This window comes from Numenius arquata, chromosome 6, assembly GCF_964106895.1.
Source record: "Numenius arquata chromosome 6, bNumArq3.hap1.1, whole genome shotgun sequence".
Taxonomy (NCBI): domain Eukaryota; kingdom Metazoa; phylum Chordata; class Aves; order Charadriiformes; family Scolopacidae; genus Numenius; species Numenius arquata.
In genome coordinates this window covers 10,259,097-10,280,469 of record NC_133581.1, presented here as the reverse complement: position 1 = coordinate 10,280,469, position 21,373 = coordinate 10,259,097, and the positions used below count along the sequence as shown (strand labels likewise).

Here is a 21,373-nt window from a genome sequence, read left to right as displayed (position 1 = left end):
GTATGTAATGAGTTAATGTGCAAGTGCAAGTTCTGGTGCTGGAGGGGTCAGTTTCGGCCTGGACATCAGTCATACAAGATGGAGAAGTGCTGCATTACCTCGTCCTCAGGGCACCTGGTGGCCTGTTTTGCTCCGTTTCCCGGAGAGGGGTTATCATCACGCGGCATCAGCCTCACAAACTTATTTTGGCTTAAACCACCGAGATTTAGTACAGCCACCCTGCAAATTACCTCAGCTCTTGGCCCGTGGCGGGCGCGGTGCCTGCTGGGAAGTGTAGTCCGTGACCTCCGCGGACGCCTGCGGAGGTCACGGACTACACTTCCCAGCAGGCACCGCGACACTAAGGCAGGGCGGGGGCGGGCCTTCTGCGGCGCGGCGGACCAATGGGCGCGGGCGATGCTGTGAGGTGAGCGCCGGGGCGGGCGGGCCGCCTCAGGGCCGCTTGGAGTGCGGGAATTTCGGACGGGGCGGAAGGAGCGGCGGCTGGGCCTGGGCACGGAGGAGGTATTTGAAGCTGGTATCTGCTTTTAGGGTGTAATTTTTTAATTTTATTTTTTTTTTTTAATTCGGAGGAGAATTTTGGAGCGCTGTTTCGGCCGCCTCTTCGGCCTGCCCGGCGGCTCCGGCCGGGTTTTTCCGGGGGCCTGTTCCTCTCGTCTCCTGTCGGCGGTAGGGAAGGCCGACGGCATCTCCCGGTGCCGGCAGGGAGGGAGAGAATGGGAGCAAGTGAGTAAAAGTACAGTTCCACCCTTGGGGTCCCCTGCACTCCCCTTTCCTGCTTCCTCTAAAGCTGCCTTTGGTGGCAGCGGCCTAAGTTGCTTTCCTTCGTGGGTTTTGTTGGGGTTTTTTTGCGGTAAGGCGAGGTGGAGTCAAAGCTATACTCAGTGCCACTTAGAGGTTTGTCACCTTCAGGAACATCCCGGTGTGGCTAACAAGCAAAATAGCACCTTGGTTGGGAGGCATTCTTGAGTTTTCCTTTAAACTAAACATAGTATTTTTATTTTTTTTTAGTACAAACCTACAAATCACAAATAAAAAATCTCCAATTTTAGGATCAGGACAGGGCTAAGCTGGTTTCTGTCTTGTCAGTGGTTGTGGTATTTCTTCACTTCCTAATTCTCGCCATTTGCCTTCCTTGTTTAAGACTTACGTGACTGCAGGCAAGACAGACCTGCCTGGTTTCTTTGGTTTTCAATTTGTGCCTAAGACTTTTATTAATTAATAGGGAATCTATAGGCCTTTTTTTATCATTAGCAAAAATATAAAAGCTATTGTGAAGCTTCCTGTAGCTACTCCTGTGTCAAAAGACTTCTGCTTCCCTCTGTAGGAATAAGCTGTCCACTTAATTCTTGGGGATAATCCTCAAATCAGGTAGGATTCCTAATGAATTTCAGAGATGATGATTTTTATACAGTATGCCAAAGTATTGTAAAGCCTTTAAGTGTCTCACATGCATGGGTACTTGGGTACTTGCTGTTGGTTTGGTGGTGAGGTGGAGTGACAGATGATTTGGCACCTTATAAAGCTCACTGTGTTCTTTATTGTGGTAACTATCTGAGTGATGCTCAGGATTTTCAGGAGAACCTTAAATACTGTTCAAAAGATGAAAATGTATTTTTGAGAAGGCAATTTAAAATTAGTTAGCAATGCAGAAATTCCTCTTGTAAGTGACTGTTCTGATCTCTGAAGAAGCTGCATTCTATAAAAGTCTGCCACAAAACAGTGTGCTTGTTAAACAAATGAAGGAAAAAAAAAAAAAAGGTTCTGTTTGCCCAGTATGATGCTATTGTGATTAATTGCTTCTCATTAATTGTGGTCCTCGAATGTACATTTATTCATTTTGTCTAAAAAGACTTTTTCTTATTTCTTGGGGAAAGAACCCTAGAGCCTCTTCTTCCATAAGTACCATTAATTGCTAGGTACCTTAATCGCCAGGAAATGAGATTATAGCAGTACTCAAAAATGTAACACAATGATAGACTAGTCACAGAATGTCCAATTTATGGAAGAAATTCTTTGTTCACCATTTATGTCACTTGTTATTACAACTCACTGATACTTAAGGGTTTTGGTTTTTTTGGTGGTCCCTCCTATGAAACAGTTCTACAATGTTCAGAAGTCTTAAATATCATATTCTTTCCCTCCCACTTCTTGAGCAAAAACTTGTTTTTGTTTATTGCTTGTCTTTATTTCCTTCTTTGCAGGCAGACTTAGATGTCTTGCTATGACTGATGATCAGTATTAATGATGCATAGATTTTAGGTCTTGCTGGGCCTACCTATTCATGAAGAGGAGCGCAGGTCACCAGCATGCCTTGTCTGTGTTGAGAATGAAAATAGGTCCTACTGAGATAAATAACCATAAAAATGACAATTTCCAGGGAATAAAAGAGGAGGATCAGGAAGAAACCAGTCTGACTTACCACACAGCAAGAAATACTTTTTTCAAAATAAATTTCATTTGTATTAATTTCAGAGTTTTATTGAGAATGGTTGCCAAAACAAGTTGAGAAGTGGCTATTCATATTTATTCCAAGAGTTCAAGTATCGTTAGAGTAGCAACTATTGCAGACAACATTTGTAAAGATAACACCACTAATAGCGCTACTGATGCAAAATTGTCTGCATATCTCAAGTACAGTGTATTCAGTTTCTTTCAAGATGTTTTATATGGGAGAAGCAGGAGAGATAGTCTTTGTAGTACTAAGAGGCTTTTGGAGAGAGTTTAGACAAATAGACTTCTGTTATTCATACTTGTTAGCAGCAAAATCTTTCTTTTGAGCATATTGTAGCCACATAAAATGCTGCTGTTTACAATCATGCACTTTGAAAATTGTTCTTGTCAGATACCTTAGCCAAGTAGGGTCAGGTCTGTCTGATACTTCAATGATAGTATAGTACTTGACTTCTATGGCACTCTGTTTCCAAGGACTTCAGCGTGGTTGCAGGCACTAATGAATTAAGCTTCACAATACCTGTGGGATAGGAAATATTTCCGTTTACTGATGAGACAAGTAATTGAGATGCAGGCAAGTTAAAGGTGATTTTTTTTTTTTTTTTTTTTTGTGGGCGTGTGTGAATTTTAGAAGTTGATTTTAGGGAGAAGTAGATGACTTTATTCCAGCTGTGCAACGTACAGTATGCGGCTCTGCATCGTGTTTTCTTGTTCATAAGTTTCCTGACAAACCCCTCATGTTTGCTGTATTGCGAGTTGAAAAGTATACAAAATGATAGAATTCTCACTAAAATGTCATTCTCTTTTTTCATTATTTTTGTCTTTTTTTTCCCTGGTTCTATATTTTCATGTAGAAATTTTTTGCTGTCTCCAAGTGTTTCTAGTTTCAATCAATAGAAGGTCCTTGAATGGATTTATCCAAATAAATGTGAAAGCATGTGCAGCCATTGCTTAAATATTTCCATGGATAACAGCTTTTTGTAAAAGAGTGAGTGCTTAGTATTGTGCATGCTGCCCATTGAAAGCGATCAGTGTTTGGCACCTATGGCCTACTGATAGTTTGACCAACTTGTAAGTAGGCACAGTGCCATCTCAACAGATGGATATGAATATAGACAGCCAAGAAACCATGTATGTGTATCTAGTGTATTTGTTAAGGGCAGGGTTCCCAGCTGGGAACGTTCAAACTTATGTCCGTTTTGAATTTTTGCTTTTATGGATAAAGGGAAGTTGTCATTAATATCTTTTTTTCAACTAAACACCTTCAGGCATACAATTATTGACCATGTTAAACAAAAAAAAGGAGGGAGGGGGAAAGATGGAAACACCAGTTCCTTCTTTAACTCTCTTGAGAAGCTATTTTTAGTAAACTTAATTCCCTTTTAAGCGAGGCTACTATCAAGACACCCACTGTGAATGTCAAAGATGTGAAGTGTATCAATAGTTTTATTTTATTGGCTTTCTAGCTTTATTGGAAAAGGGACTACAAATTTTTCTTTTACTGGAGAGCAGCCTGTCCAGCATTCAGGCACCTAACTGCATGTGTCCAAGTCTCACTGGAATTATTTGTAGTAACTTAGAGGTCAAGGGATGCAGTCCTTCAAGCCCTCTTCATGTCTCTTACATTGTTCCTAGCTTGAGGATGGTATGCTCGTTTTGCATATGTTTTTGTACCCTTTGGATGACAGTGAGTGTGATCTTGTCCCACATCTGAGTCATTAGGTAACACTGCTGATTTTTGCGCTTTCTTTTTCTCCTTGTCTGAGTCAGTCTTGGGGCTCCAGGCTTCTGGTTTATTTTCCCATTACTACTTCTTATGGTTTCAGTCCGTCCTTTGTTTCAGTTCTTTTCCTTATCAGGGTGTCCTGAGAAGCTACTTAAAGGTCTGCTGTGATCTTTTTGGCCTGGTCTTGTAAGAGATATCAACACGTAGCCATTCCCACTACTCTATATTCTTTCTGGTGCTTTGACGCCATTATGTTCTCATTGGTGTGGTCTTAGCTGAGATAGCTGGACTTTGATTTGGTGCTTGGAAGTCCCATTTTTCTCCTGGAGAAAATCTGGAGAAAGAACCTTCCTCTAAGACAGTACTTGAAGATAAGAAAAAAAAAGAAAAAAAAAAAAAAAAAAAATGAAGAGGTGTAAAGAGAGGAGTTTCTTAAAGATAGGGTATGGAAAAAGCTGTGGGTAAAGTTAATCTTACAGTTTTGGCATTTTACACTTAAATTTTATCTTGATTATAGGGATGAATGTTACTGTATAGCAGTAAGTGGAATATGTGAAAGAAATGCAGAATTAAAACATCCTGTTTTGTGACAGTGAGGAAGCTTGTGCAGTGTAGGTATTGGTAAGTACCCACATCACAGGAAGAGGCTGGTATTTCTTAATGCTGTTCTGTTGAAGTTATTTGTTTAACTGCAGTACATATTCAGAAGTGGTTCTATGACACAAAGGTACTTCTCAGATTAGTAAGAACCCTGAAAAAGAAGAACTTTCCTTTGTCATGGAATCGTACACCTCTTCTGTGTTTATTCCTATATTGAATGACTGTGGTGTCTGCAGACAGCTTGCTGGCAGAGTCCAATACTCTCTGACCAGGTTTCTTCAGCTCTTCCACGCATGGGGGACATAATATGTAACATCTAATTTACATATTTGAAGATAGTTGATGTTATATGAGATTCCTGATTTAGGAGTGATATAAAATATACTGAAAACAATACAAATGTAAATTACGCTTTGCAATGTATAGCAATTGCAATACGCAGTTCAGTCACAATACCAATGTGATTCCTATTATTGGTCTCTCTACTGTCATGCTGCTGGTATCCCCAGCCACTGGGAAGGAACACCTGGATTGAAACCAGTTCAAGCCCATTGCTCTCTTCAAAATTCTTTTGCTAGTTGTTTAGTTTTTATACTCTTATGTTGGGCTAAGCCTCATATTCACTCCCACCACACTAGCCTGCCTAGCTGGGGGAGACACTTACACCACTGTTTGATCACTTTGCAATTTTGAGCTCCACTCAACTGTTTAGCTGTTTGCCTAAAACAAAGGCCGCCCACCAGTCCCTTTTCTGTTGAGTAAGCTCCTTAGGCACATCCCATCACCATGGAGTGTTCCATCCATTGTCACGTTCCACTCCTAGGGATATAGTCAGTCACAGCTGCAGACTTGAGTATCAGTAGACAGAATAACATTTTCAGGAAACTTTACAGTTATTCTTGCTTTTATTAGTGGGAGAAATGTAGAGAAGAGGGTATGGGCTTCTCTCTTCAGATGTTAGTTGAGTGACAGACGTTATTTGGGGAAGAAAATTTCCTGAAGATACTACCCAGTCAGAAAAGAGGCTTATAGAGGAAGGAGCACTTTTGGAACAGCTGTCATAGTTATGTAGTTTTCTATTTGGGAAATTAAAAAAAAGTTCTAGAGGAACATGAGAACTAAAAGAGGAAAACTGATGTTAAGTAACTGCATTTGGCTTAGGGTTATTGTGTTGAGTATCTAGACTAGGAAAAAAGATACTTTGCTATCCAGAAACATCCTGAATTGTGTATTAATATTCCTTCTGCTTCCTCAAGCAAAATAAAATAATAGTAATAAAATCCTACCAGTCAGAACGGTATCTTTTGGAAAATAACTGTGGCTCTATTTGTATGCCTCGTATCTTCATAGGGTAGAGGGAAAGATCAGTTCCTTGTAAAACATGTCAATAATGCCTTTCATGTAAAGAGATCTATTGTACTCTTTGCCATATCATGGCCGCATATTCAGTAAGTTCTTATTGAATCAAAATCTGGCTCTCCTAAAAACTCAAAACATTTGCTCAAAATGAGACCTGTTCTGCAGAAAGATGCATGTGTTTGGTTCCAGTGGGCCGTTACGTTATTTCTGGAAACATTGCTTAGCTGAGACCTGAGGTTGGGAGAAGGCAACGGCAGTACTTTTGCATTTATGATCTCAAAATAGGTAGTTATATACTAGTTTGTTCATGATCTACTAAATGCTGCTCTGTGAACAATAAGCAGACTTTCATTTTTGTTGCTTACAGGTATATTAGAGGTAAAAATAATTTTTTGAATGGCTTAACTTTTTTTTGTATTTTCATCAGGAAAACTGATGAGCTTTATTTCATTAGTTTACTTTTTTCTACATTTAGACCTATGATTGGTTGTGATTGGTTAAGTACAATAGATTCTGATTTTTTTTCTAGCATGTATTATACAAGGTCTCCTGATAGGTTGGGTTTTTTTGTGAAGATTTTTGCTCTCAATTTTTTTTGTGATGCCTGGAAAAATTAGTTGTCTTTTACTTAGAATTCATGCAATGAAACTGCTGCATTTCTTTTAGAGTATCTTTGTAGTAACAAATTAAAACTTAAACAATCCATACTTTTTCATGCTTCTAACAGATTTCTACATAAAATATATCTGGTCAGCATGTAACCTATGCTTTTTTTTTTTATTTATTTTTCCTTCCCTTTCTCTTTCTCCCTCAAGGAAAAATGCCATATAATAAGACTGCTAGAAAAAGAGCTCCTGCAAAAAGGAAACTTGCTGAAGTGTTTGCTGTGGGGGAGGTTCTAGCAGATACATCAAGAAAAGAGTGGAAATTAGGTGTCCCTGTAGGGCAAGGAGGGTTTGGACGCCTGTACCTTGGTAAGTGTAATTACCTTTGATAATGCTTCAGAACGAAGAGTGAGACGTTTATCCTTATTCAAAGCAATGAAAAATTGACCCTAACTTAGAAACACAGTGTCTTCAAGTGGTATTTTTTACTAGAACCTTAGCTTGGTTCATAGTGTTGGGAAAAAATGACAAGAGTGGACAAATTGCCATTGTAGGAACTGTGGTTCTTTGAGATTCTGGTGGTAGTTCATTCACTTTTTTAAACCAAAATCTTTATTACTTATTACTTTTTAGCACTGAAAGTATAGCTTAGCATTTATTTAAATTTGATTTTTGGTCTGGCTGAAAGAAGGGATTTTTTTCATGAGTGTCCTTATATCACAAATTCTGAACTGAAACTGTCTAAGCATATTCTTTGGAGGCCATAGATTAGCCAGTATTTTGTCTGGTTTTCACTTTGGTGCTGCTTGTGACTTTTTCATTGCCTCATAAACTTCTGAGGTGTGTCATATACTTTTTTTTTTTTATGTAACTAATGCTCAAAACAAGTTGAAGTCTTGTACTTCACAGTTTAAAGCATCAGCACTGATCTTGTTTTGCAATGTTGTTTATTGAATCCAAGGAAAACTTTTAGTGGATAGTGTTCTGTGCTTAGTATTTCTGTTATTTGAACAGATGAATGGATAAGAGAGATCTTGAGAATACCTCAGGGAATTAAAAACCTTGATTACCCCTAGTCATGTTCCAAACAATTTTGAAGGTATGAAAGTTAATGTGATTGTGATAATAAGATTTTCTTTTGCTGTGCATTTATGGTCTTCTTCCTCTTGGTGGAAAAAGTTGCACTGAATTCATACTGAGTTGAAAAAAAAATAATTAATAAGCCGTCCTGCTTTCAAAATGAACAGACTGCATCATAAGTGGATTAAGAAGAAAAACAGGACCAGTGGGGTGGCTTCTTGCCAAAGAAGCTCTCTAGTACTTACTCAGCCTTGCTCAATGAGCTACTAAATTTACTGAGACTGGAGTTCCAGCTCACTCAAATTGTGTAGTCCTTCGTGTTAAGAATTCCTGCTTTGTTCAAGCCAAAGCTTGCTGTCTGTTTGTTTACCCGTCATTTGCACAAAGCTGTGCCCATGACTGTTCCTATACTTCCTGCTCGCCTAACTTAATGCCCTTCATACCTGTATCTCCTGTCACAAATAGCAACAGCTTAGTAGTAACAGAAAGTCACTTTTGGATATGTGACATGGCAAAAGAGTAGAGAGAATGTGTTTTTCATGTTTATATCTGCAACTATGTATGTTCATCACAGTCCTAGAAAACAAAAGAAATGCTACTGACTAGGAAAAAGTTGTGGAATTACAAAAAGGAGCTCCTTTATTTAGTAAACTGCCTGTACTCCTCAAACAAAATGCACAATGCAAGACCATATCCATGTAGAGTAGTCTTGCCATATAGAGTAGTTCTCTTACCAAAGTCCAAGGTACCGATATATGTTCTCATCAGTAATTAATAGCTTTATTGTTTGTTTGTCCATGTTGCATAGTAAATAAGTGTATGTTTTGTGACAGTTCCCTCTCCCACTACTAATAAACACTTCATTTTTAACAGCTGATGTTAATTCTTCAAAGTCGGTTGGCAATGATGCACCTTATGTTGCAAAAGTGGTAAGAGAGCATTTGAATCTTTACTTCACAACTTGAAAATGTTTGTTATGGAATAGCATGTGTAATTTAAAACATCTTCTGACTAAAAATAATGCAACTGCATAGTGCTGTTTAAAATAAAAGTAAGTGTGGTGATACAGAGGAACACTGCTGAGAATTGTGACTTATGTATGAGGGTGGAACATCAGTGAAGTTGATAAAGGTTCGTGAAATAGATCAGTTTCTGTTTCATTTGATGCTTCCTGTAAACAGCCCAAATATCACCAAATGAATGAAAACTGGCTAGCTTTCGGAGAATTTCTGTGATTCAAGAGTGAGTCTGTGTGAACTGTTGCTCACCACTGGATGTTGGTAAGCTGACAGATGGCTCGGGAGTACAAACAGCAAAACTTTGATTCCCGACGTCCCCACAGATATAAAGTCTTTAAATGTTTTATCATAAAACACATGCGTATTCTAATTTCTACTGAATTAAAATAGCATTAACGTATAACTTTTTTTTAACGTAATGGTTAGGGAGAAGAAAAAACATTGTTGATAGCTCATTTTTGGCCCATTGTAGCAAATCAGCAAATTCTTTTTATTAGTTGAATTTTTTTTGTTTTTAATCATAAAATTAAAAAAGATTTATTTTACCTGATTTGGCTGTAATGTCCTCTTCCTCGGGTGTACAGTATTTTTTCTTAAACTTTGCTGTATTATCTTGTATAGATCTTACTATTATATATGACTCCCTGGTAAATTCTTAGTAAAAATAAACTGGGACCATGGGAATATCTATAGTAGATCCAGACCATTCATTATCATGGTGGTACTTCTGGTCCTGTGACAAAAGCAAATACCAGAAAACTGTACAAGAACTTCACATTGTAAAAAATCAGTTCTTCGACACAGTTCAGAACTGCAATGTTTTAATCTTTTATTTTGTTAAACTACATGGAGATACTGAGAAATGCTTTACCGCAATAGATGGCCACTTATGTAAATGTGTTTATACTTTTAACATTTGTTCCTGAAACTAAAAGATCAAGTTAATTTAGAATAAAATACATTTAAGTTAGTGTGTGCCTTTAATCTTGATACTTATATCTGCTGACTGTAGGGAAATTCTAGAGTACTGGTTTTGATACTGTTCAGACACCCCAAGATACTGTTGGTGACGACCATCTTTCCGAAACATTGCCAGTTCTGAAAAGAGCGTTGCTGACGATGGAAATGCCAAACAACTACACGCTGAACATCAGCAGACTGCTGCTGCCTTGGGTGTTTGTGGGCAGGAATTCCACACAGACAGGGAGTCCCAGCCTGCAGCTGTTGCAGGGTGGCAACCTGCTTTCGTATGACCAAGCTGAGCCATCATGGGCAGGGGGTGTCCGTTATGCAGGAGCTGTGGCCTGCTAGAGGTAGATGATAGATGTTCAGGTTACCAGCAGTGGCTTGCCTATGAGAGGCAATGGCTCCTAATTACTGGCTCCTGATGAGTTTGGACTGATCAGAAAGTGGAGCTCCATTTAACTTTCATGGGAGAATCCAGTTTGACTTGATTGGCAAATCGTCAGATATACATTATTTTATGCTGTGTGTAATTGCTATCCTCCTCTTCCCCTGAGTTTGAAACCTGTCCATCTGCTTCTCTTCTACTTTGGGCTCTGAATACCAGAAGAGTTGCCATAACTTCTGGGTTGCTTTTATGCTAGACTCACTTTGTTGCAGCAGTTTGTAAATACCTCCATTGCTAATCTCCCAGATGACTACTTGCTTTTAATTTGTCTTTTATAATTTTGTCTTTATGGCAATAAAGAGTAGCCCCAGTCTTTGTGCTGCCCTCACAAATGACCCATAACATATCATGCCTCTACAGTCTAGTATAACGCAACCACAGATAAGGGCCCATTTTCTGATGCCTGGGTGAATTCTAGTTGATCCATCAGCTGAAGCAAAGTGGTTAACAGCTTTGAACAATTATTAGTGTTTAACAAAATATGTGCTTCTGTAGTAATGTTCTTCAAATTAAGCTGTTAAAGCGGGATGGAAATTGGCTTAGTCTTTGACATATCCTCATAGTATTGATGTCTGAGCAGTATGAAATGAATCACAGTTTTTAGTAAAAAAGGAAATGCTTTTTAACATGTGGACCTTTCAGATGTCATTGTTCAGGAGCGGATACAGAGTTTAATAACACTTCATTAGATTGCTGACTGAAAAAGATCAGAATTCTTAAAATTGAAGAAATTTGTTGGGTTTCGACACGTATTCCATAATCTCTTTCATTATGATATCTTTTCTAATTAGACTTTAATTTCAGTTTTGCAAATCATGTGTTTAGAATGACCGAGGGCAAAAAGTTGTAGAAATTTGTGTTTGAAGTCTTTCTGGTTTTAACATATTATAGGATGACTAGTATGGCAAATATTGGACATCATTACAAGAACCTTTTTAACATAGCGTATGCATTTATTTATCTGCATGTAGAGTTACTAGTATTATGGGGAAACAGCTTCATAGTCAATATGAAGATCTGTTTTGTGGTTAAATCATTTATCCATTCCCTGAAGTATGAAAAGATACCAGATTTTCAACATTTGCTCCAACTTGAGAAAGATACATCTTTTTTTCAGCACTGAGACATAGCTTTTGGTGGAATAATTTATGTAAAGATAAATATTTTAAGAATTTTTAACACCTACAGTTTTTGCTATATTTTAGTAAGACAATAACTTTTTTCAAACTGATGTAAATTGAATCAAAATAATATGTATAATTTATATTCTAATTAAGTTAGAGTATTAATGGATCATGCTACACAAGAACAAATGAATAGGTTAAGTAACGTTTGTTCGAGATACCTGAATTCTTACACTGCAGTTATTTAACCCTTCTCCTCTGTATATATAATCTAATTTGTTGTCCACAATGGATAAATAAACTAACTGAAAGTAAATATACATGTACCAAAGTTTATGTGTATTGCTCAGTTGTTCTAGTTGGTGTTTGGTTTTTTTTGTCTGGTTCATGGCTTAAGTCTGAATGGTGTTCCACAAGGAGGGGCCCGAAAACCGTTGTCTTGCCTCCTTGTTTATCAGGGCAATGCTGCTGGAGAAAGCGAGGTGGAGATAGGCAGTAGCTGTGTAATCAAGTGTCCAGGCCCAGGAGTGGTGCCGAAGCTGGTGTCTGCTCTCATTCTCACCGCTCCTCCTGCTCTGCCTCTGAGCCAATACGTCAGATGCACACAAAAGCCCATGTTCATCTGTGTGTTTGATGTCTTTACATTGCTTCCTTAATGTCAAAACCTCTGTTAGCTGAGTAGTACAGTCTAGCCTTTAGCAATTTTCTGGGTCGCTACGTCTGCATTTAAAAGTTAGTTAAAAATATTAAAGATTGATGTTACATATCTTGGAACTTTTGCTAATATCATGTGATCATATTCTTTCTGGGTTTCTTCACAAGTAATCACATATATTTGTTTTGGTTAGGTTTTTTTAAAGCATAGGATATTCAAAAATGGGTATTTTCACTGTGATAAAATGAATTTGGACATATATGAGTAACTAGACTAAAATAAATTGCTTTAAGCTTATCTCAAAATCAGTCACTTAAAATTGCAGAGTTTAAATCACTTTTTTTTTTTCCTGTGTTAAGTTCTGGAAATGCAGAGTCAGGGTACTTGCCCATTTGCAATTCTTGCAGTATTTCAAAGCTTTGCTGTTTTCAAACCAATTTCTCTCTTGCATTTTACTTGTAATACGTGGTTACCATAGGTTTGTCGCTAGAAAATAGAACTGAAATACGTTCTGTTAGCTTAAATACAAGGTAAACTCTGAGGTCAGGATAGGTGTAGTTCTTATAATTTAGTTTAAGAGAAATTGTGAAATCCTTTGTAATTTGTACCTTGATCAACTAATGTATGAAGAGAACAAAATACCTTAAGTTCAGCAAGAATTTAACTTTTGTTAAGATTTTTCCATCAAATCAGTTCAAGTGTTATTTTAGGCTCGCTAATGGCTATTGCAATTTATGCAATCCAGCTATAATCTGGAAAATCTGAGATACTGAATGTTGTTTAATGTTCTCTGCTAAACTTTTGCTGCAAATTATTGGTAATATTTCTATACTTTTCAGTTAATTTGTGATTCTTTAATCTTTTGTTATGGGAAAGGATTATTTGACACCCTTAATGTTAAGAAATTTATAATAAAAATAATTTTTTAGAGCCAACCTTTGTTTGTGTTTATCAGCACTGGGTAGAGCATTTGAGGGAAAATATGTTTTGATAGGGTGAATGTTACGGGTTTTGAGCTTTTTATAATTATTAGGCACTAACACAGCAGTTTTTAACTAATTTTAAATTGTCTTAAAGGAACCCAGCCAGAATGGACCTCTTTTTACTGAGTTAAAGTTCTACATGCGAGCTGCTAAGCCAGATGAAAGTAAGCAGACTATTAAAATGTTTTTAATGAACTACAAGCATTTAGGGAAATAGAGCCTACAGGGGTAAGGTCAAACTTTAAGAGAATCTGTTTAGGTAATTTTAAAAATTATTTTTGAATTATTGAAATCTGATTCAGACATATAGTAAAATTAGGGTATTTGGTAAGATGTTGTTTATAGTTCTGTTGATGGTATTGTCTAAACTGAAACGTCAGTTGCATCTCTGTCCCTACAACGGATGCGTCATGAAATTTCCAGTATACTTTGCATACAAGCTTCCATTAAATAAGCAGCTCACATGTATGCAGAAACTGTTAGCGATGTGAATACTCCCTTTTTATGTAAGTCTCTACTGGTGCAAATTCATTAACTTACCTTTATTTATATTTTCAGTTCAGAATTGGACTAAGTCCCATAAACTGAAATACTTAGGTGTACCAAGATATTGGGGTTCCGGCTTACATGCAAAAAATGGAAACAGGTGAATATTCTTTTGTTGGCATATACTGGGATTTATGTCATCCATAACCACTGTCCCCTTTAAACTGATTACTTTATAAGAAGCATTTTCCACCCATCTTCATTTCTGCTGCAGAGTTTCGTGTTTATAACAGTGTGTTTACTGAATAGATGAATAGGTACATTTATCTCTATTCAGTTTTTTACTCTGTGTCAACTGTATTCTTTGTGAATTAGTTTTCATTTGTCTCTAGCGTTGCTGTAACGCAGTGATGCTATTCGTATGTGGTTTAGCAGCTTTTCATATTTAAATTAAAATAAAGTTGACTTCTAATGTACAAGTCCTTTAATAATATGACTAGCTTTAAAGTTTTTCTTCTGATGCGATGTGCACTTAAAGTGTTTTCACTCATACGTATGAAGGAATTAGTGCTCTCTCTAAATCTATTTTATTTTCCCTAGGGATTTTTATTTTTTTTTTTACTTAATCTGTGAGCTAAAATAATTGCTAGTTAAATTTGTCTTCAGTCTAGGTATAATTTTTAGTATTGTTCCATGTCATGAAGGGGTTTTGTTACTCGAATGTTTGTTAATATAACATGATTCCTTGTGGGCTTTCTCTAAACAGCTGTGCTGCAAAGGAGTTCTAGTAGTTCTCTGGCAGCTTATAGTAGGTCAGGGTACTTGCTATACTTGCATAAGTAGCCAGGAATAAACAGTTCTTTTGATGGACAAACTTTTGACTAGCTAATGTAAAAAAGTTAAGAATTGATGTCCAATATTTAAAAAAAGTCAAGTATTTCACACATACTTGTTTTCTGTGTATCTTCAGTTTATCTTTTGAGAGAGATGTTTTCAGTCAGTAATTTGTACAATTGACCCATAGATAAACTACTTTGCTAAGTACAATTCAGTAAGTTTCCTCTTTTGTTTTGTTTTTTTTCCTTGAATTTAGTTACCGGTTTATGATAATGGACCGATTTGGCAGAGATCTTCAGAAAATGTTTGAAGAGAATGCAAAGCTATTTCCCCATAAAACTGTACTGCAATTAGGCTTGCGAATAGTAAGTTTAAAAAATACATTTTTACAATCTGCTTTCCCCGTGTAAGTCTTGCGGTTAAATCACACTTTTGTGCTGAGTACAGGTCCTCTGCTGGGTGGAGCTGGGTACTGCATTTATATGACTGCATTTTGTTTTGTTAGCTTGATATTCTGGAATACGTCCATGAGCATGAATATGTGCATGGAGACATCAAGGCATCAAACCTTCTTATGAGTTACAAGAACCCTAATCAGGTATTTCTGATGCATTTTATTCCTCATGTTTTAAACCTTCTATTTGACAACACAAGTGCTTTGAACCTGTGAAATCTAGCAGAAGCTCATTTTTAAGAATGTATATGGTAACATTATTTCTGCTTGACATTTGTATCTAGTTAATATTCTACAATTTTTTTTATGCATTTTGCCGGACAGTTATCAAATTGACTATTTGGCCTAAATAATATTCTAGAGAAATTCTCAAGATTAAAAAAAAAATGATTCACAAATAGGTGTTTGCAGGTGGAAGCTTAAAATTATATAGTACAGTGGTAAATTATGTTTGCCTGTCTGCATTGTTACCTTATTCCTTTGTTCAAGAAATCCATCAGATAAGTGTTCTGTTACTTGGAAAAATTGGTTTTTAAAGTGTTGATTGTTCCACTTGATTTATGGAAGTCTTTCATTTTTCTGCATTTTTAACTCTCTTTACTATTCAAACTGCATATTGGAGTTTCAGAATTATGTATGTCATCTTGCCCAAACGTTTTAGCTCATGAAATAAGTAAAATAATGTCAGTTCTCTTAAAGTAACTGTGGTGTTAGTGAAGTCATAGTCCCTACTAATGTTCAAATGGGACAGCAGACTTTAAAGAGGGTAGGACAGTAAGTGTATCTATAACTCTATGGACTCTTTTCTTTTAACTTTTTTTTTTTCATTTAATCTTACTGGTAGTAACTAACTGTTTTACTGTACTTGTCCTCTGCATCAGCAAGAAATTACTTCCAGATCAGACTGCTATATGGAAAATAACAAAGCCTATCTGACATGTTGTTTTCAAATCATGTCTAGTAATCTCAGTAAAGCACTGAGAATTATTTAAAGTCAAAACCTCACCTTTTTTAATACTTTTTAAGATGTTATGAAGGTGGTCAGGAGTTACATTTATTTTTCGCGTATTTTTTGTATTTATTTATTCTTTGTGGAAAATACTAGGTCTACTTGGTGGATTACGGACTTGCCTACCGATACTGTCCTGAAGGAGTTCACAAAGTATATAAAGAAGATCCTAAAAGGTGTCATGATGGAACTATTGAATATACCAGTATTGATGCGCACAAGGGTGTGGGTAAGGATGTAAAACTGTTCTTAGCAATAGGCATTTGTGCATCCTTTGTATAAATACAGAAGACTTTATTTGCTGCGTTGAGTTTTGTAAACAATCAGGTTTCTGAATCTATAAAAATATTTTTTTTTTCTTCTCTATGGACTATGCTGGCATTTTTTTTCCATTTACTAACTTTTACTTTTATATTAATTTACTGTATTTTTAATGTAACTTTCTTAAATTGAGATCCTTAATTTATAAAAACTTAAGATGTTTAGTGTATTGCTTTTTATTCACTGAGTCGAAATGGAATAGTGCTTATGAGATCTTGATAGAAAAATAGGCCCTGTTTTCAGGAGATAAATAGTGTCTGTTATCAATGTGAACATTATTCCTTTATATTTGGCAAAGATGCACAATATTCTTTATCTTGTATATAGCTTAATATTTAGAAGATTTTTAAACAAAACTTCGTGTAATTATGAAATATTATTTTATAATTATGCCTATAGTCACTGAACATCAAAAGGTAAGAAATGAGAAAAGGTTGAACATGAACATGACGGGTCTATGTCTGGTTAAACATTAAGATTTTATAGTGAATTTAATTTCATTCTTAAATTTGGTCTTATTAGCATAAACGTGTGTCCTGCAAAAATACTAGTTGTTGAAAATTATTATTTACTTCAGGGTGAACTGTTGTACCGATGCTTAAAACTGAATGGGAACAAAGATGACTTGGTTGGCCCATTTATAGTGTAGTCTGTGGTGAATGTACATGTAGGTAGTTGGGGTTTTTGGGGTGTGTTTTTTTTTTTTTTTGCAAGGCTTAGGGATCTGATCCGTTATTGTCCTCTGTTCAGTTTTCAGGCCACAAAATATTTCAGCATGGCGGAATATTTTTTTCAGGAGGTGGAGTTTCAGCATTATTACTTTTTTATAGCAGGGAAGTAAAAACTGTTTTGAACAGAAAGTCAATCACTTCACTAACTTGCTCTATTTTTTCCACAATCTGAGTACTTAAAAAGCTTCCCAAATTGGGATAACTGCAGCATGTCATGTCCTTGAGTAGAAGAAAGGGATTGATAAAGGACTTGAAAAATGAAGTTATCCTTCCAGATGTAGGAACAATATTTTTCCTTCCTTGCTTTCATGCTGAAATAAATAACAGATACAGTAGTGTTATGTTGTTAGCATTGGCTTTCTTTTGTCTTAACATATTTACAAATTTTAACTGTTGCTAAATTTTAACACAAATTGTGTGTGTTTTTATTAGCTGCTCTTATGGATCTTTTTTTATGTGTGCATCTGTATTTAGCACCATCGAGACGTGGTGATCTGGAGATCTTGGGTTACTGTATGATTCATTGGCTTAGTGGCCATCTACCGTGGGAGGATAATTTGAAAGATCCAAATTTTGTCAGAGACTCAAAAATCAGGTACGAAACTACTTGTTTTCTTTCTCTTTTGAAGTTGACGAGAGGAGTGAAAATGTCTTAGTGTAGAAACACTTTGTACTTTCAGTATGGAATTCCCTTTTGGCAAGTAGGCTACTGGTTTGTATACACCTCAGTTTCCCTTCGTCATGTCTAATATATCCTTAGCTTGTAACTCAACTTTACTTGTGCTGTACTACTGTCTTCTTTTGCATATGTGAGATGCTTATTTATCCACCACAGTATTGTCACTTTAGCATACTGCCATGGTTAAGGCAAAAAGCACTCTTATCAGTATGCAGGTAACCGTTAGTCCTGCTTTACAGAAAGAGAAGCATGGATTATGAGTAGCCTTTATAACACCGTGCTCTGAAGTCAGTGGCAGAGACGAGAGCGAAAGATCGATCTTAAATGTCTTTGAGCATCATTCTGGCTAGAGGACTACTAATGTGGGATTTTTTAGTTATTTTTTGTGCCTCTCCCTGTTATATTCCTTTGTCTTTCCCCCACCCCCTCTCAACCCTCTCTTGTCAAATACTTAATATGAAGAAAGCTGTAACAGCACAGCAGTTTCTGTCTCATTGTCTCATTACCAAGTATTCGTTATCTGTCTTCCTTATATATACTTTTAACACTTTGGCCTCCATCAATGTTAGCAAAGGCCTCCTCCTTTCCCCCAGTTATTATTTTGGCAGGGGATCTGCTATGAATAATATCAGCTAAGAAAAAGAGTCCTCTAGGAGGAAGAGGTGAGAGAGCATTGGTATGGGAGGGTTTAAAACGGACCAGTTCTTTTCTTTCAGTCTTCTACTTGCTTGCTTTTATAGAATCAAAAACTCCTGAACAAAAACTTCCATGTTTCAGGTAGCCTGTCTGGCATTCATCAGGTTCTCAAATGTACGACACTCCTAAAGATGGCTGTACTAAGCCATATGAAAGGTTAATCTAGTAGTGTTTCCTGTCTCTGACGCTGGCCCAAGCTTAGTACTTAGGAAGCTTATCAGAACGGGGCAAGATTCAAACTTTGAAAGAAACAATAGTTTTTGAATAATTTTGTTTTTCAGATGTAGAGACAATATTTCAGTTTTGATGGACAAATGCTTTCCCGGGAAAAATAAACCAGGTAAGAGGAACTATTTTAAATTAAAATACTTTGGTTTGTACCATGTGGCAAGCATTCTCTAATAACTTGTTTTAATGTCCCTTTTCTCTAAAATAATAAAATTCATCAGTCTGTTTGGGGGCCATAACCAAATTGCAGACAACTTTAGACAATGGCTAGAAGCTCTGAAATTCATATTTACGTGTTGAGTGTGTACAAGGGAAAGCTGTGCTACTCTGTATTCAAATAAAAACAGATCAGTTCAGTTGCTGCAAAAGGTGAGGAGTTATCAGACTGTCAGCAGCTTTTTTTTGCCGAGAGGTGTGTCTCGGGCATTGTACTCTAATCTGTTGCTTCTTTAAGTCTTCCTTGTTTACTTAAATTTGTACCTATTTTTCTTCTTACTTTATCAGCCACAAAGTGGCATGAATTAGATTGCTGATTAAGAGAAGTTTAGACTCTTCGTTTTGGCTGCAGTTATATGAACTGCAGACGCTCTGTTGCTTCTGACTAAAGACAATATTAAGTATTTGTAAACATGAGATGTGTAAATTGGTTTTGCGCAACTGAACTTCAGAGATTCAAAATACAAAGTAACGCAAACTAGAAGCGTTGGTTATTTCTATTTGGCATTGGCAATTTGCTGAGCAGGTTTTTTTTCTTTTTAAATCTGACTCTATTAGAAATACACTTTCTTGGGATCTTAAACTTAAATATTTAGTTATTTTCAGCTACTCCTGGTGATTAGAAGAGAGTTTTTTCTGTCAAGTGTGACTTCTCTGTTTTTTCAGTGGTCAATTATTTCATAGTGTGTTTTTTAATGTATGTTTCAGTCTTGAACTGGGGAAATTCTGAGATAACATCAAATTTCTTTTTCAACATTTTTAAATATAGACATAAGAAATACCATGTAAACAAGCATTCATTGGTGAAGATTGGCCTATTACATTTTTTTATAACTACTGTTTTCTTTATTGCAATGAACGTGTAAAAAACAGTGATGCTGTCATCACTGGGTAATGAACCTTGGTATAATTTTTTTCTAAAACGTGTTGTAGTAAAGTCATAATTATGCTATTTTTTAAAATGGTTATTTATAAACTCATAAGTAGTGCATGCATAATTCCTGACTCTTTTGTGGTAAAAGTGAATGATTAAAATGTTTTCAAATAGAAATTAATTGGAGGTACCATTTCTTTAGATGAAATAGCCAAATATATGGAAAAGGTGAAGCTACTGAGCTATGAAGAGAAACCTGTTTATCAGCATTTCCGAGAAATACTTCTGCAAGGTCTTAAGGCCATTGGGCAGAAAGATGATGGAGTACTTGACTTTGGCTTGTCAGAGAATGGAGACTTACAAACAACCCCCAAGCAAAAGGTTTTACTCTAAAAATTTATGTTAGCTTTTAATGTATTTTTTGAGATAAGTAAGAGTTAAAGTGGTATTGGAAGAAGATGATATAATTGCATCCAGTAGGAAATAAGCAAATAGTAAAATGTTTGTTTGATTAAGTCCTACTCTTATGCATTATTTGTCTAATTTAACTTCACTAATTGTTATTAAAGCTTTACAACTATAAACATAATTCTGTGTTCTTTCATAATAGATTATACCTTGGATAACAGAATGTGTATATGTAGTTGTAATGACATTTGAACAGGTGAACATTCAGTTAACTTACTTACTTTCCTTAAATTGGTAAAACTCCAGATGGGTCAAAATACATGTAAGGTAAAATAAGTCTAGTTTTTGTTTCATATCAGTTTCCTTTCCATGACCAGCTCAAAGCTTAGTTGTAAGTATACATCTTCATGCCAAGTGTTTTGATTCTGGAATTCACATATTGAATTCACTGTGATCTAATATGTTATTTATGAGTCTTAACTATAGTGGTAGGCTTAGAGGTATTTTATTCCTTGTATTTAAGAAGCCTTAAACTCTAGGTTTGGACTTCCATTTGAATACAGCATAAGAACTTTTTAAGCCTTAGGGAAAGCGTATGTTAAAATGGTTTATAATAATAAAAAATGGTCAAATGATGGAACAATAAATATTACCCCTTGCTTCAAACTTCATTTATTACTTGTTTACTTGCATTTGTTAATAATAGGTGGGCAGTTTATTGATTCCTTTAGCATGAACCAGGTAACTGAGAATTATAATACAGCATAATAGTACAAGGATTCTGCCTGCTTACTGACATGATCAGCACTGTGTTAAAGATGGGCAAAAAGCACAGAAGAAAAAAAGCTGTAGGATTTTAAAGTCTTCTGAGGATTATGTCCACCTTTTCTTACTTCATGTTGCCCAGTAAATACTACTTTGGTGAAAATTTTACAGCCACAGTCTATACTAATATTTTCTGCTGAACTGAATGTAAAGATCTGTCCAAAAGGAGCGTTCATTAGCATAAATTCTTCTGTTCCCCCTGTGGATCGACATGGCTTGAGACCTGTGTTTTGGGAAAAAAATAAAAAGTCTGTTTTTAATGGTTGGCTGGTTTCTTTGCTGAGTAAGTTGGCCTGCTGCAGAGCCAACATCTGTGACCTTTAACGTCCTTGTCCAGCAGAGATGGCTGGTGCACATTTCCAATGGAATAAAACTTCACAAATCTTGTTTCTTTAGACAATATCAGTCCAGACCATTCCCAAAGGGTGGGATAATACTTTTCCATAGGTTCTTACCTACTAGTGTCAATTAGGAATTAGTTTTCACATTGGGTCTCTTGCTTTTTTTTGTTTTAGCTTTTTTTATTTTTTTTCACTTTGAGGAACCATATGCATGGTCCACTTGCTCAGTTGTCACAAATATGTTTAAGCGTT

General features: G+C 36.2%; 1 protein-coding gene across 4 annotated transcripts in view; it reads left to right on the top strand.

The window, feature by feature from the left end:
- Positions 1-383: 383 nt before the first annotated feature.
- VRK1 (VRK serine/threonine kinase 1) overlaps positions 384-21,373 on the top strand; it is a 36,626-nt gene continuing 15,636 nt past the window's right edge. The window contains exons 1-11 of one of the 4 annotated variants that reach the window (XM_074149068.1): positions 384-504; positions 6,955-7,113; positions 8,698-8,753; positions 13,111-13,180; positions 13,575-13,662; positions 14,596-14,704; positions 14,845-14,937; positions 15,899-16,031; positions 17,329-17,449; positions 18,511-18,569; positions 19,750-19,928. In XM_074149068.1, the coding sequence (XP_074005169.1) occupies positions 6,960-7,113; positions 8,698-8,753; positions 13,111-13,180; positions 13,575-13,662; positions 14,596-14,704; positions 14,845-14,937; positions 15,899-16,031; positions 17,329-17,449; positions 18,511-18,569; positions 19,750-19,928 (1,062 nt within the window). In that variant the 5' untranslated portion in view covers positions 384-504; positions 6,955-6,959. Of the gene's footprint in view, positions 505-1,327; positions 1,372-6,950; positions 7,114-8,697; positions 8,754-13,110; positions 13,181-13,574; positions 13,663-14,595; positions 14,705-14,844; positions 14,938-15,898; positions 16,032-17,328; positions 17,450-18,510; positions 18,570-19,749; positions 19,929-21,373 lie in introns of those variants that run through there. The other 3 variants (XM_074149069.1, XM_074149070.1, XM_074149071.1) reach the window with 3 other exon arrangements.